Source organism: Orbicella franksi, chromosome 14 (assembly GCF_964199315.1).
Source record: "Orbicella franksi chromosome 14, jaOrbFran1.1, whole genome shotgun sequence".
Taxonomy (NCBI): domain Eukaryota; kingdom Metazoa; phylum Cnidaria; class Anthozoa; order Scleractinia; family Merulinidae; genus Orbicella; species Orbicella franksi.
The window spans coordinates 20,436,342-20,452,710 of record NC_138158.1 but is presented as its reverse complement, the minus strand read 5'-3'; the positions used below and the strand labels follow the sequence as shown (position 1 = coordinate 20,452,710).

Sequence of the window (16,369 nt, the reverse complement as noted above, 5' to 3'; positions counted from 1 at the left end):
TTCCAACCATCAGGACAGTTTGTTAAAAAAGGAGTATCCCTAAGCTTGCATCCCAGTGAGGATGACTTCAGATGTACTTTTGCAAGTGATAATAAGAATAAACCTATAGCACCCCTTCCAAATTAACACAGGCTTTTCTTAAGGCCGCAAGCTTTTGCTCCTTCTCTTCATGCAAAAGAGAAATAAAGTAAAGAAATGAAAGCTGGTCAATTTTTGTTCAAGAAAGCATTTTTTCTTTTGCATTTGGCTTGCATATCTTAATTGTTTTTTCAGTGTTTGTAAGTTGTTTGACATCAGAAAAAAAACGCCTAAGTTCACTATACAAACAAACTTTGCTATTCAATGTTGGAGAAAATTGAAGGACTTATAAGGGATTTCAAGGACATTTCAAGGATGAGTGGAGTTCGAAGACTTTTCAAGACGGTGCGAACCCTGTTACCGGTAAAAAGCGCGGAAAAACGCACGCCACCAAGTCGCAATTATTACTTGTTTTAAACCAATCACAGAGCGCATAAGAGCATAACCAAAGCAGTTCTGGATCACTTCCGACACTCAGTTCCCAACTACTCTATGAAGCAGCCACAAACGCAGACAAGAAAAATTCAAGGATTCTTTATTCAGAAATTGCTTTAATAGCATCCTATAAATACTCTGGAAATATTACGCATTTTCAAATAAAGATTTCACATTTTACAAAAAAAAAAATTCACACTATTAAACAATGTTCTTTAGAATGAGTGACCGCGAGCTGGGCCCTGGTCACGAGTGATAAATACTTCTAAATCTATTTCGCTCAACGCGACATATATACAAATAAAATACGCAATCCTTGCGTAAATTTTGACCCCATTCTCCCAAGACTACTCTGTACAGTTTAAAACTAAAAAATACACTCGTATAACGAAACAGTTTGAAGCAAAGTAATTTTCACACTGTAGTTTCCTTTACAAATGTTTCGTTTGGGGGGTGCTCTGGGGCCATCTCGCCCAGATCCCTCTCATCTTCAGAGGAATATTCCGGGGCAGTTTCAAAAGATGAGGTTGAATCTTGACGGGTCAAACTTGAGGAGTCTTCAAGAGATATACTAACAGAATCGTGTTCAGACGACAGAGTGTTGTTATTCACGCCTCTTTTGGAGCGTTTGGCGAGTTGTTTTTCCATTTTGGACGCTTCTTTGGCTTGCTTGCGCTTGTGTTTGATTTCTTGGAGGGCAGAATGAATTCTAAAGTGAAGCCTGCTTTGTAGCATGTGATGTTCGTAATCTTTCCTGATGGACACCAAACAAGAAAAAAAAGCAAGTTACAACGGTTATTGACTTAAATATATAGATTTAATTTAGGCCTTGAGCTACTGTACTGTATTTTAATTCCAAGCTTTCGCCGTTCTATGGCATCATCAACCCTGATGATGCCATAGAACGGCGAAAGCTTGGAATTAAAATACAGTACAGTAGCTCAAGGCTTCAATTGAATCTATATATTTATCTATTCCGATATGCTGCTGAAGGACAACTTCAAACGGCTATTGTCTTAATTGTCCTCTCTGGTTGGCTCGTCAACCTCGTATAACTTGTATAGAGGATATTACATGACCGTGCAGAGATACGACGTTTTTGACGATTTTCCGAAGATTTCCGACCACTTTCCGAAGATTTCTGAAGATTCTCCAAAAGTGGTCCTAAGACCACACCAACATTTCCGTACATTTTCTAAGATAGCGTACAGTAAAGTTAAAAAATGATATTACACGTTTGTGGATAAAAATGATATCTTCACATGTGTGATAGCGTTTTTCTCGATCTGCTTCCACTAGGTATACAACTAAATTTTATCTAAAAAATTGCGTTCACACTAGTAACTACACATGTTCACACTTGAAGCCAAACAAATTTTAATGTACAGTCGACCGAGCAAGTAACAGCTGATGGCGAATTTTGAACTCCGAGACCAGACTGAGCCCACAGTTTTCGTCTCGGGGTTGCTAAAAAACTAATCGCGCCAGGATGGCCTGACAACTTTCCAGACCTTTCGAGTGTTCGTGCCAATTATTTCCTCCTTGAAACGCGTTCCTCCTAAACATGTTTGTTACTGAGCTTTGGTCACATTGGGTGTTTCTTTCAAACATGTTCCATGCCTTCTCTAGGAATAAGCGCCGTTTTACAGCATTTGAAATCCAGCTCCGTCAAATCTCTTTAATGGAGCTTCAAATGGCTGTTGCATTCATTCTGAACGCGTTTAGTGGCCACTTATCAAGCCCTTAGGACAGTCCCTTCCTCTCCTTTCCTCTCGGCTGCCATGATTTTAAACGTGCCTTGATCGCCAAACAGTAGACCGAAGCTGACACACGAAACGTCAGCCGCACCAACACACTAAGGCGGTTAACTTCCCTTTATCAACGCCAAGTTTTTAAATATTTTCCCGCCAACAACAAGGCCCTTCAGTTTCTTTAGAAACTAATAACGTGTTTCGCAATGCCGGTACCGCCTTTCGCAATGTACCGCCTGATGTAAACACTTTTCATAGTGAAATATGTTTCATTTTGATGAGACTATAGGTGGCTGGGTCTAGTATAGTCTACTCCGTTTCTTGGGATGCCACGCAACGCTGCTCCCAAAGAAGTTTGGGGGAGTGCTGAGTGACTTCACAAAAAACGGCTGCGGAGGAGACTAGGTATAGTGTGAACAAGGTATTATTGATACCAATCTCAACTGACAAACAAGCTCTGATTCTGGGATAATATTCAAGGCGCAAATTTTTTGACAAAATTCCTTAAGAACCATCACATATAAAGGAGAAGATTCTCTTTTATACCTTGCTCTATTGAGGAATTCTTTTGCTTGATCCAGGTCTCCCTCTTCCAAGTGTAGGAAACCAACTTCCGCGCACGCGTAAGGAGCCAAGTAGAAATCCTGAACCAGGCTCTTTGACCTGAAAAACAGTAAGTAAGAAACTAAAAAATCACCCCTGGACAGAAATAGAGAAACTTAGCCCTCTTCTTCGGTAAGAAAAACGAGCGGCTCCGAAGTAAAGGTTGGTCAGACTTTAACACAAACAGGACGGGAGGAGGGGAGGGGGAGGAGGGGAGTGGGGGAGGGGAGAGGGGGGAGGAGGGGGAAACCAAACATGTTCCGTTATTGTAGTGTTAAAACGTAGGTCTATCCAAGTCTCCCTGGATTAGCATCTCCAACCTCCCCCCCCCCCCCCACCCCCACCCCCTTAGACCCACCAAAGCTCAGGTTCTTGTGTCAATTGAGTCTGTTTATATCATATTAAGTTTTTCTTCTGTTATTAAAGTCAGTAAAATCTCGGTGTCCCTTAAATAAACACCACGCGAAGCGAGTTGTCCTTTCGTTTCCCCTGCTTTCTCTGGAGCGCGGGCAAAGTTGCGGAACAAAATTGCCGGTTCAGAGCAAAGAGAGAGTTTAGCAAAAACCGACCTGTTAACAGCATTCAGCAGACTCTCCATTGCTTCTTTTGGTTTATTAACACAGCGGTAACACATTCCCTGGAGCAAATGCCCTAAACACCAATCATCGACGTAATTTTCATTGTCATCTAGAAACAGAAACAGTGAAATTAAAATATAAAAAAGAAACAGAAACAAAACAAAATTGGAGCTGCAATCTAGCACAACTGAGCGACTTAAACCAACTTTTACTCTGGGTGTGTGGGACGCGTTTTTTACATGCAATATAAAATGTGCTACAACTTCAATTGCAATGCTATAGTATTTCTTTATGTTAGTAAAGAACTGTTTGTGGTTTCGTTAAGGGTACTCAGCACTGATATTAGAAGCTGGAAAGTACAGAAGTAACCCTAAGGTCATTTAGAGTGTTGGACATCAATCTAAGTATGGGCCACTCCCTTTCTAGGGTCTACGCTGCAAAGAAAACACTTTATTTATTTCCTCCACTCTAAATTAGTTCAAAAATGATTCTCTACTTTCTATCTTGTTATTTCCAGCTTGGGATTTCCTTAGTTTACCTTTGGTTGCTTCTAATTCAACCAATGATGTCTGCACTAATTTCAGCATCGGTTCAACTAAGTCCGGTCTGCGATGAAGAACCTTGAAGCCATTCCAGAGGAGAATGAGCTCCTGATGACATCAAAAAGAGAAAATCAAATTTGAACGTTGTTTATTCATAAGCACATTGATCACGCTTGTTACTGTGCAACACAACATGCATGTTTGACCCTTAATTCTTGAGACAAAGGTATTAATTCTCCTTACTGACAGCCATAGAAATCCTTTATTGTAGTTCTGAGAATTTGATGGTACATCAAGACAGCATCCTCTTGTTGATGGCTTTCTTTCCTCTCATCACTTACCTTTTTTATTATCTATCGATTTCGTATGGAGAGATTGCTCTCTGGTCATTGTTTTAGTCACTTACCATTCCAGGAAGAAAAAGGCGATGGTTTTGCGCCAGATACTTGTTAGCTTTATGGATTGAGAATTTTTCAAAGGGAATGGATTTCCCAGCAATGCGCTGCTTGTACTCAGGGAGACGTCTGCCAATAAAGGAAAAAATAAAAACGAAAGTCAAAATTAATTGATAGGTCATTGAATGTTTTGAGAGGTTTTCACATCACTGCCGAAAGTTATGTCTTTGCTTCGCTGATTGGTTCATCAAACTCGTGCAACATAAGGTCACGAATCAAGAATAAACATGCCTTTTTCAACCAATTAGAAGCAAGCACGCTATATTTTCAACCAATTAGGAGCACGCACGCGTTATTTTCAACCAACCAGCACGCTATATTTCAACCAATCAAAACGAAAAGCGCTTTTCCGCGCTTGGAGCTTGGAATTCTCCTGGAATTCGTTTATCATTTCCAATCTGATGGCGTTGCTTGAATTTTACATCACCTGAACAGGTATTCCTCCGTGTCCTTTTCTCCTCTATCATTTTCTTTGCCTAACTCTTGGTTTGTTAGTCTCGCCATGACTCTGAAGCACGCTTTCAGACACATATATGACGTCTGTGGAGACAAAGGGAAAGAGTCAAGGTCTGGGCCCCAAGTCCGGCCCTTTCAAAATGGCATTACAATATTCTTTTTGGAATTTCATAATACTGTTATAGAGGGCTTTATGTGAGAACGGAGATTTTAGAACCTCTGTTTTTGCAGTGTACCTCTGTTTTTACAGCCTTGCAATGTTATCAAAAAAAATATCTGCATCATGGAGTGTGTTTTCGAAAATATCCTTTTTCTGTGGAAATGGTCATCGTTTTCGACAATGTCCATACTTACGGCAGACCAGAATTAATGTATCAAAAGTCTCCACACTCAAATTAAAATGAACAAAAACGTATGCGTACGGAAGAGAGCTTTAATCATCAAAGCAGTCGTTGAATGACTTACTTTTGACCAACGGCTTTCTCGCAAAAGAACACTTGCGTAGTGGTAGGCTCTGGCCCAGTCCCCCTTGTACCTGGCGATAAACAATGGTACATGTAAGTTTATTAGTCTGTAGACATCAATTCATTTTGAGGTTGCTCCTTGATTTACTACGCATTGCCTCGTTTCCTTAACAATATAATCAATCAGTCCCGAGACATATTTGGCGGTTTTGCGCAATTAAAAGTGCAGCTTAAAGGAGCTCAGTCACGGTATTTTGAGTTATTTTGGCCACATACAAAATTACCTTTAAATTGAAGAAAAACTGAAAATAGTAGTTTATTACGGTAGAAAAACTCTAAAGCGATAATAATAAACCATAAAGGAACGAGGATGGTTAAGGATGGAGAAGATTGACACGGATTACAAACGACGAACTTGAAAAATTTACGCTAAACTTTTCAAGCCGCGCTAACCGTGATGTAGCTTCTTTAAAAGTATCATAACTCATCATTCTTCCACTCCCCTGAAGATTTCAATGAAGATAAACTTACGTATAACACCACATGAGCTCCCAGTAACAAATGTGATGGAACTGCTTCCATTCGGACTGAACGGCAATTGAGTCGTTGTAGCTCTTGATAGCCTATCACCGAAACAAAACAAAATTTGTTTACCGCAGAGCTTTGTAATATAGTAACATAAAACAATACAATATAACCAAAAGAGATAAGATTCTTTGCCCAATTAAACCACTTTCCCATTTATTCAGTTGAACCCGCTTATAATTAAACTACGAGCAGTCTGTATTTGTCCCTCTTGAAATCCTCCGTGAAATCATCTGTGCAAATTAGGAAAAGAAACGAAAAGGGTAGTTGAGGCGAGACAAGAAAAACCCTTTCTTTCCCTTCTTTCCGCGTCCGCGCTTCTCTTCTCTTCGTTCGATCGTTCTTCTCTTACATTCGCGTCGCATGCTAGGAAAAATTAAGAGACTGCTCGCAGTCTGGCTTATAATTAGTTCTATACCATCAAATTTTTCAATTATTGTTTCACAAAGAACGTGAGTAGAAAACCAGGAAGGAATGGGAGGGAGTGCACAGGTTAATAGGGTTTTGGAATAGGTCTTTTTTGTACCTGTAACGGAGGAACAGGTGAAGGCAAAGATATCAGACCTAATTCTGATCAGATGTACGCAAGGACAATTCTTGTATCTGGAGAGTCTCGAATAGGGCAAATAATTAATTAAAACACTCTTACAGCAGTTTTCAGCTGAGTGTCGTAAAACCGAAACCAAAGTAAATACTCTAGCCAATCACAAAGGACACAGACAATTCAATGAACCAATCAAAACTTGAAGTAGTTACATGTAGCTCACGCGAAGCCCGGGAAAACGAGTGTGAGTTTGTCGCGATTGGTTTTGGTTTTACTTCTAATTGGATGAAAAAGTGGCGCCAGCTTTTTTAAGGCAATCGTGTAGCGTAGTTGAGGCAAAATCAACTACTTTTCTACTCTCAAATGAAAACCACTCTAAAAGTCCTACTTAATCACTGCGTGTCATCAACATGCACCCCAACTGAAAATATCCAGATACTGTTGAGAAGAGATTGAACAGTAATTTAATTTCATGAATGCCTGGAGCAGATACTTACCTCATCTAATTTTCCTTGCACTTGTTTTATACGACCAGCGTAGTACAAAAATATCGCTCCCTGACAAAAATAATTACTATGATAAGTATTTTATTGGGCCGAGATCTTCGTCATCCCTCGCTCAAAACATGTCTGAAATATGACGCGAAAAATTCCTTTCTGGTGACGTAGATCAACAGAGAACTCTGCAACATCTCTGATTGGTTGTGTCTATCTTATGATTTTTCACGCGCGAGAACAAACCAATCGTAGCCACAACAGGGGTGTATGTGATCAGCACATGTAAACACACTGACTAAGGCTGACTAACTAGGAGAGGGGTAACTGGACTTACATGTACCAAGAATACGAAAAGGGTACAATGTAAGCTAAGGCTAACCTGTTATTGGAACATTTTTCTGGTTCTTTTAAACCATTCAGTTGTAGTAAATAAATATATATAAATATAATAACTTGCCTTAGGAAACGCCTTTAAATGTGGTTGAAGAATTTCCTCGGCATACAAAACATCTCCTTCACCATTTCCTAATAGAAGGGAAAATTCAATGAATGTAACGTAAATGATGACAATAATTCGATTCGGTACATACAGTAAGAATATTAGTACAAGTCTGTTCTCAGCGAAAGCGACATTCAGACAGTTCACTTCACGATGGTAACTTACCCTTGCCAGGTCTGGGATGGAAATACCATTGAATGGATTGTATTTGCTCTCTTTTGATAATTTTTGGGTCAGTTCATAGTTCAGTTAAGTAGGACCACTATGTAAACTACAGGGCCACCAGTAATCAATGTTAACCCTTGTAAAATAGAGTATTTTTCTTCTACCACTGAAAAATGGGTGGGGCTTGCTGAGGTAGACACAAGACTGCCTCCTCCTCCCCCACCCTCCTTTCCCCCCCCCCCCCCCAGTTCAGCAAGATACCAAAATACCAATTCACTGGCCTCACCTAACAGCAAATTCAAGTAATTAAAGCCTTGGCTAATTTCTCTCTACACGTATATCAGCTTTTCAATCTCACTCCTTAAAACCATAGGCCTGCAATGCATACAAAGAACTAAAGCCCCGGATTGCTGCTAGCCAATAAGATTTGTATTTTCTTTTATCTGCATTCTTACCAAGGTAATAAGTGATGACACTGTGATATGCCAACAGCACCATTGCACACATGGGTGACCTTAAATTTTGATCCCTGCAGCCTTGGTCTAAATGATCAAGACCAAGAAACTAAGGACATAAAAAAAGAAAATTGTAATTAGTATTTGCTGTAAGGATGGTGTGTGTATTTATCAAAACACCCTTTGTGTGAGGGGTACAGATATTTTCTCACTGGAACAACACAACATTGTTCCCGTGGTATACTTTACTGTAAAGCGCCATGAGCCCTGGATATGGCGCTATACAAATCTATTATTATTATTATTATTATTATTATTATTATTATTATTATTATTATTATTATTATTATTATATACTTTAGAGTGAAATAATTACCTTGTCACCTGAAAAACCAACCCACTCTAACAACTTGATAATTTTTGCTGGAAGCAATGACAACATCTGAAAGGTGAAAATAAAATCTTAATTCAAATTGACCTTCCTTAAAGAACTTCAGTGAAAAAGAAGTGTTTTCCAGGTCAGCCTTGTGTTGTGAGTTGCAAAATAACATATTGTTTTATAGGCATATGTTCTTCAACTGACAGAGTTAGCAAAATTAAGTTTAAACTCACCAAATTAAATCCACCAATACCGAGATGAACACCTCCTTCAAAGTCTTTTCTTTGAGGTGATTGTTGTAAAGAAGATGGCTGGTGTGTTACCATATCTAGACAAGTCCTGGGTTGACATATTTACACAGGGATCAGAAGTGTTTTAAATAATTATACAGTTGAACCTCTCCAGAATGGCCACCTTGGGGACAGACGAGAGTGGTCAATGTAGAGAGGTAGACATTATGGGGAGGTAGAGATGTGTAATATGACCCCTGTTTATTTTTGGGGGGTTCATCGTTCGTCAGTCCTTGATTAACTAGCCATTGTCGAAAGGTTATTTTGGCAGTTGGAACAAGTCTTAGTGACTGTTGCCATTCTGGAGAGGAGGCTGTTGCAGAGAGGTTAAAATAAGTGTGGATGTACAGTTGTATGGAAGTGTCTGCCAGGACTAAAAAGGTGGAGGTTCAACTTACTGTTGTAAGAGGTATCCTCTAAAGAAAAGAGTAAAAGGATCTAGATACAATGCATATACTTGTGTATGAATTTAGGTGACGTGCTTCATGTTGCAGATACTGACTCACTGCACCAGCACTGCTGGACTATCTGGTTCCTAATGGAAGCAACAGACTATAGCTAGTACTAGAACTAATTTCTCTCTAAAAGAGTTGTTCTTGCTTACTTGTAAGTCTGGTATGCACTTCTGATTTTAAGAGCTCCTCGAATGAAACTGACCAGATTTTCATCCTGAAGTGAGGACACAAAAATAAAAATCAAAGTCAACAGAGGTAGTGTGCATAAAATGCAGGCTTTGACACCTAATTGGAAAAGATTGTAAAGATTGAATCGTTCTGTCACCAGTGGCTGTCAAAAGTTTTAAACTGGATATGTAATACATACACATCAGGATTATGTAAAAGACCCAAAAAGTCATGTCCAGAAGTGTATTAGAAATAATTATGTGAGCAAAATTTAGTTACCTGAATAAAAGTAAGCAAGGCCCTCATAAACAAACACTCAGCATAGCACAGTTCAGCATGTCGTTCGACTAAGATAACAAAAAAATCATGGAATCGAAAGTTGTCCATTTTTACAGAAAACAAGCACAAAAATATCTCATTGAAATAAAGAAAAAATTTATTGAAGAATCTGGCAAATTAATACCTTCTGTTAAATTATCATAAGAAGGATTCCAGATCCAACTAGTGAAAGACTCTGTCCAAGAATGTTTCCTTCTATATCTAGATAATGATAAAATGAAAATGTGAAGCACATGTTAAAGTTCTACAGAAAATGCAGCACACTTAACCCAGCCACAGACATACCAACCTATATGAATGGGGAACTTGGAGACTATTAAAACCAAGGAAGGGAAACTTGGAAATTTACTAACAAGACAAAGCCATTTGTTTTGTCAGTGAATCTCTAAGTTTTAACAAAAGTGGCAAATTTTAATATACAATATTAGAATTTGTCTAAAAATAGTTAACTAATGTTTATCTTGCAGTATGTTTGTCCATTCCACGTGATCAACCTTACTGTATGATACCAAAACAGTTGATCAGGTGATTCAAGCAAATACCTAATTGTACAGGCAAGTGGAGACCCTCACAACCATAAAAAGTGTTCACTTAAGAGAGGTGTCGGCTTATGGAGGTTAAAAATACAGTGTTTGTACATGTATATTTCTGCTTACAGGGGATGTCCACCTATGGGAGGTGTCCATTAGCAAGGGTTCGACTATATAGGGATTGATCCATATTTAAGGTGGCTGTATGCATTTGAAAATCAAAAATATTTATTTAATATTAAAGGTAAAATACAGCAGATTACCTTTCACAAACATCCAAAGCAATTTTGTTGCTGTTGCTTGCATGCTGAATTGCTTGCTGAAGGAAATAAGTAAAAAGTGAAAGAGATTGTTTCAATAAAATTAATATTTCTATTTAATGTATCATGATATTAAATTTCAATCATCAGTAGTAATTCAAATGAATACATTTCTTATCTCTTCCCTCAAAAAATGAGAGCTTCAGAGAGCATGTGATTAATAATTTTCCCTTGTGACTACAGTGCACAGCGGAGTGCATAACAAACATCCTTCTTACAGTAATGACACTTCAACCATAAACACTTGACATTTTTTAAAATTTTTGTTGATGATTACATATATTTAAAAATGGATTTCATGTTGCTATATGTCTGTTCAGTAGTAGATCCTAGATGCTGTCAAAATGTGGTAAGAAAAAATTAAAATGACAAGCAAGGCAATAGCCAAGTGTGTCACAGATGTTCTTGTCACATTATGATGTCTTCTGTGAATTATTACCTGACAGACACATGCATCTATACATCTCCCCCAATAGATAGGTAAGAAAAAATAACAATTCAAGAAAAATTTGGAATATACTGTAAAGAATGAAGGCTCTCCATATAATGTATAATATTGCCATTTTAACAATGTAAAAACACTAAATAATCGACTGGTTTAAATGAAAATTCCTCATTCTATGGTCACTAAAAACAATGTACAAAAAGGGTCAAGTGTTCACCATTCAAGTGTCCTCACTGTCATTGTTTGTAACTGGTTAGCTCAAGGAACTCTACCTACTACCGCTAATTATATCAAAGATGGATTCTTAAATATTATCACTTATTTTACAATCTGTAGATACATACAGGTTCAAATGTCATCATAGCTTGAAGATACGAGATGGTGCTGTAACCAAGAGCATGGTACATGCTTTCATTGACCCTAAATAAATATTAAATAACCACTGACAATTATTATTTAATAATTAAAAAATACAGAAATGAAAAATGTCTGACGAGGGAATATCAAGATTACTGTAGTTAAAAGCAACATTTGCAATATGTTGACTAAAAATAATTTTCAGGAAATTTACAGACTTTCTAAACGAAAGATAACCCTAAAAAAAAGTTTCATAACTTACTACATTTAGAGAGGAAGCCACATCAGCTTTAGCAGCTGGTTTTCATGCGGGTCCGCTATAACTATCCTGGTTGAATTGGAATTTGGAGTGTTGGTTTCTGTGGAGGGAGAAAAACTGGAGAGCCCGGAGAAAAATCCATGGAGCAAGGCAAGAACCAACAACAAACTTGACCCACATATGACACCAGGCCGGAATCAAACCCGGGCCACATTGGTGGGAGGTGAGCGCTCTCAACACTGCACCATCCAAGCTGCTCCCCCAAAACTTTTTCTGGTGATGTTGGAAGGAGATTAGAACTCCCATGTTAAAAAGCAGCAAGGACGCTTGCTAGGAAAGGAGCTAAACTCCTAAAAGGAAGCCAATTTGGGTAATGGCTTGAGCTACATGTAATTATAATTTGACTCCTTGTACCATCCATTCACCATGTTAAAAAGCAGCAAGGACGCTTGCTGGAAAGGAGCTAAAGTCCGAAAAGGAAACCAATTTGGGTAATGGCTCTAGCTACATGTAATTATAATTTGACTCCTCATACCATCCAATCACCTCAAACCATTCTAAAACAGACACTTAAATTGCAGTTATACTGTATGTGAGCCCCTTACCAACTAAAGTTGACACCAAACTCTGTAATTGCCATGCCTGTTAAGCCCTGGCCAAACAGACTTGCAAGTATTTGCAAATTGAACTTGCGTGGAGACTTGCACTGGGTGGCCATTAATGGACTTGCAAGTTTCTTTGCAAGTACACCAAGGTCGCAAAAAAAATTTTTTCGAGGCTTTTAAGACTGTATTTCATAGGCTAATAGGTTGCTAAAACAACAAAATTATGGGCATCTCTGAACTTGCATTGACAATTGGGTTGGGTGACCAAACAGTAAAAAACTTGCATTGATTTGGTATCACACTTTTAGGTAGATGGGCGTCCAGGCGTCCTATAGACGGCCACTTTCTGTAAAAAATTATTTTATTTTTCATATGTTGCCTCATTAATTGCTCATTTGAGCCGGTCCCATAGCACATTTTGGATGGCCAATTGTTTCAAATTCTGGCTAAAAGCTTGCTTTGTATGGATGCAAACTTGATCTCCACCAAAGTGAGTGCAAGTTAATCACAATTCAACACAAGTGCACATCATTATCAAGGCCTGGCCAAACAAAGTCACAAGTAGACCCAAGTTTTTAATTTTTGTATCAGTCCATTTGGCCACTGGGCCTAATTTAAGAGGTCATGAGCATTCCAAACCCTTTGAAAAAAGAGTTCTGCCCTCACCTCTCCTGGGTTTAGAGTTGACTTGACTAAACAATGTGATAAAAAATTCTGACTTAATTCCTTACCAAGGTTCAAGTTTTGCTTGCGCTTGAAAGAACTTGTTTGATAAACAGAGGTTGACAGCAATATTCGTCATCCTTATAGCATCAGCTAGGACCTTCTCATCCACGGTACTACTGCAAAAGAAGTAACAGGTAATAACAAAGTAGTTCTATTTAGTAAATACCCAATTATCAATTAAACAACATGCACTCTGATTGACTGTGCAGTCATTCATGTTCACATCATAAAATAAACCTGCTCATGACGTATTGTTTCCAACTCTCATTTGTTAGCCATTTTATCTCATGCGTTGCAACAAACAGTCCATTTTTCTCATGCTTACCTCAAGAGTTTGAGCTCTTACAGCCTACATGCAATAGTCCCACTCTCAAACAAAATTATGTATTTATAAAAACTCAAGAAACGAAAAGTCCATATTTAAATGATGATAAAATGTACAGAGCCACTAATTGTTGGTGATGGCATTTTGTTCGGCAAAACACTTGCTTGGAATGGTCCAAAGAGGTGTTCAAAAATTCTTTGGAAATCTTCAGACATCTTCAGATCTGTGCATTGTGGGCACTCTCGGTTTAAAAAACTCATTTTACAGGTATACATTTCCCACACTGAATTTATAAGGACATCTTGGGAGAGAAAGCAGAGGATACAGACATGTAACCACAGCTGTCAGATGATTTAATTAAATATGATCTGCATTTTTTTTTTACTTATAAGTTTGTTGTACTCCAGCTATGCAGAGCCATCAAAAACTGCCCTTGAGATATGTGACTTGTCTAGTTTCATTTTGCTGAATATGTAAACCAGACATCTATTTAGACCTTTCACCAGATCAACTCAGATTTGATCATTGGGAAAAACAAAATGTGTGGTGGTTCTAGAAAATATTGATACCCACCCCTAGGAGGGTTATAACTTATTGCAAATTTCAAGAGGGATAGGGGTCTCAAAAGGCAATTTTTTAAAGGAAAGTATGAAAAAACTGGAATTTCTAGAAAGACTGAGAGAGGGGGGTCGAAACCAAAAAAAAATTCATATGAGGGGTATGGGTATTTTAGAAAGACCAAGCAGTGTCTGTTATGTATTATTTTAATAGTAGTCTGGTCAAAGTATCTACCAGTCAGTATAATTCAGGGAATCATGGGGAGGGCGAGATCTGAACTTGAAATGCAAAAATGATTTGAAATTATAGGCATTAGTTGATGTTCTAGGCAATATGGCTGGCGGTGGTTCAGTGGCCTCATGGTCTAAATGCACTCATCTTCGGATCGAGTGGTCCGGGTTCAAGCCTTGGCCAGGGACATTGTGCTGTGTTCTTGGGCAAGACTCTTTATTCTCACAGTCCTCTTTCCACCCAGGTGTATAAATGAGTACCAGCGAATTTAATGCTGGGGTTAACCCTGTGATGGACTAGGATCCCATACTGTAGGGACTAGAAATACTCTTTTCTTGCTTCATGCTACAGAGACCGGGATAAGCTCCAGCCTGATGGGCTACTTGGCCCCTGTGCAGACTTAATCTTATCTCATCTTACTCCCGGTCAAGGTCTTAAATGCACTAAATGACTACAGTCAGACTTCTCTATAATTTTTCATTTTCAGTCAGAATTTTCTAAGAAGTACAACAACGTAAAAAAGAACTTGTAACTGGAGATCCAATCCAGGTCAACAGCATTAAGCAGGCAGTACTCATGACCACTGGTCCACCAAGGCTGACTGCCAGCTAGTGGAATTTCCAAAGCATATATAAACAATTGATCGGAGGCGTGGTGGCCTCATGGTTAGTGCGCTCGTCTCTGGATCGAGCGGTCCGGGTTCGAGCCCTGGCCAGGGACATTGTGTTGTGTTCTTGGGCAAGACACTTTACTCTCACAGCGCCTCTCTCCACCCAGGTGTATAAATGGGTACCGGTGAACTTAATGCTGGGGGTAACCCTGCGATGGACTAGCATCCCATCCAGGGGGGAGTAGAAATACTCCTAGTCGCTTCATGCTACAGAAACCGGGATAAGCTCCAGCCTGATGGGCCACTTGGCTCGTATGTAGACTTTACCTTACCTATATAAACAATAGCCTCCATTTGGCGCAGACATATGCTCAGATATTTGTCAGTGACCATTATCTGTTCAGAGAAGCAAACAGTTTTCTGAGAGTGTAACTCGAGGAAAACTTTGAGTTTCCAAGAAGCAAACAGATAATGAGGAACAGATAATGTCCAAAGACAAATATCCAAGCATATTTTCAGGCCAAATGGAGGCTATTGTGTTTATTATCCTTCAAATGTTTTTCACAATACACACGGTTTTGAAAATCAGGGAATATCACTCACATATTCCCCAGTATTAGTTGGCGAATATTTAGTCATGTGATGTGTTTAGGCCAATCATGCAGAGTGAAAATATTTCATGGATTATGAGTGATAATACTGTAAACAGTAAACAGGCTAACCAGAGCGCTCTTCAGGCCAACTGGAGAGCTATTCAGATGACCAGAATGATATTCAGGCTAACCAGAGTGCTATTCATGCAAACCAGAGTGCTATTTAGGCTAACCAGGTTCCTACTCAGCCTAACCTATAAAAAAGGTTTTGACTGCTGGTCAACTAGTCTATAAAAAAACCTTGACCGGCTGCCAATCATTTAGACATTTCGTAAAGAAATACTCTAAACGATGGTTACATTCAGTACTGACAGTATAAGCAATGAACACGCATTTCAAAACAATACTGACAAATATCAGATTTATCGACAGATACCAGCTGCTCACTTGTTAAAGTGGTTTCCAACAACAGAACTATCTCCACTTGGACAGATGCGGCCCTATATAACGACCTAACAACCGTGAAGCTAGAAAATTAATTAAGCATATGCTTTGCATGTAGATCTGGAGGGCTTTAGCACGAGTCAGACTACGCGAAGACTAACAATTTTACATCTCTGCTCGAGTGTTAGTATACTTACAAAGGTTTTGTGCGCTAAATAAACGAATTTTAGTTTAAGCTCATGTGCTGTATCGGTGTTGACCGATGTTGAAAATCATAAATTAGATTATGCGCAACTAACCTAAGTTTGAATGCCAAAAATTTGGCATATCTGATAAAATTAACCTTACCCGTGGTCGCGATGAGAGTTTGCTATGCTAGCGGCCATTTTTAACGCTGCTTTACAACCTCCATTCCTCAAAGACAATTGCCAAGTGGTGGGAGCGGAGTTCAAGGTAAAACAGTAACGAAACTGGCTCCGATTTTTCACACCTGCCGCAAAAATAGCAGATTGTTTATTGCTTTTTCCGGTCTTTCATTGTCGTTCCCAGTAATTCTCAATGCTTCCACCCTGACCCTTCCCTAGTGGGGTCAATAATGCCAGGAGGCGTGGCCAGCTGTCATGTCAGT

General features: G+C 38.9%; 1 protein-coding gene across 2 annotated transcripts; it reads right to left on the bottom strand.

Moving 5' to 3' along the window:
- Positions 1 to 596: 596 nt before the first annotated feature.
- Positions 597 to 16,251, bottom strand: LOC145468880 (tetratricopeptide repeat protein 39A-like). 2 transcript variants are annotated; one of them, XM_081452586.1, is made up of 20 exons: positions 16,090 to 16,251; positions 12,986 to 13,096; positions 11,378 to 11,453; positions 10,532 to 10,587; positions 9,863 to 9,939; positions 9,679 to 9,746; positions 9,381 to 9,445; positions 8,720 to 8,825; positions 8,484 to 8,549; positions 8,108 to 8,216; positions 7,442 to 7,513; positions 6,989 to 7,044; positions 5,894 to 5,985; positions 5,364 to 5,433; positions 4,870 to 4,982; positions 4,394 to 4,511; positions 3,984 to 4,095; positions 3,437 to 3,554; positions 2,811 to 2,927; positions 597 to 1,267 (listed from the first exon to the last, which is right to left on the bottom strand). In XM_081452586.1, the coding sequence occupies exons 1-20, from the start codon at positions 16,125 to 16,127 to the stop codon at positions 928 to 930; spliced, it is 1,980 nt and encodes a 659-aa protein (XP_081308712.1). In that variant the 5' UTR covers positions 16,128 to 16,251; the 3' UTR covers positions 597 to 927. The 2 variants fall into 2 exon arrangements, with proteins under 2 accessions (XP_081308712.1, XP_081308713.1); XM_081452587.1 differs by lacking the exon at positions 16,090 to 16,251 and having other exon boundaries at positions 11,653 to 13,077.
- Between the last annotated feature and the right edge of the window lie 118 nt (positions 16,252 to 16,369).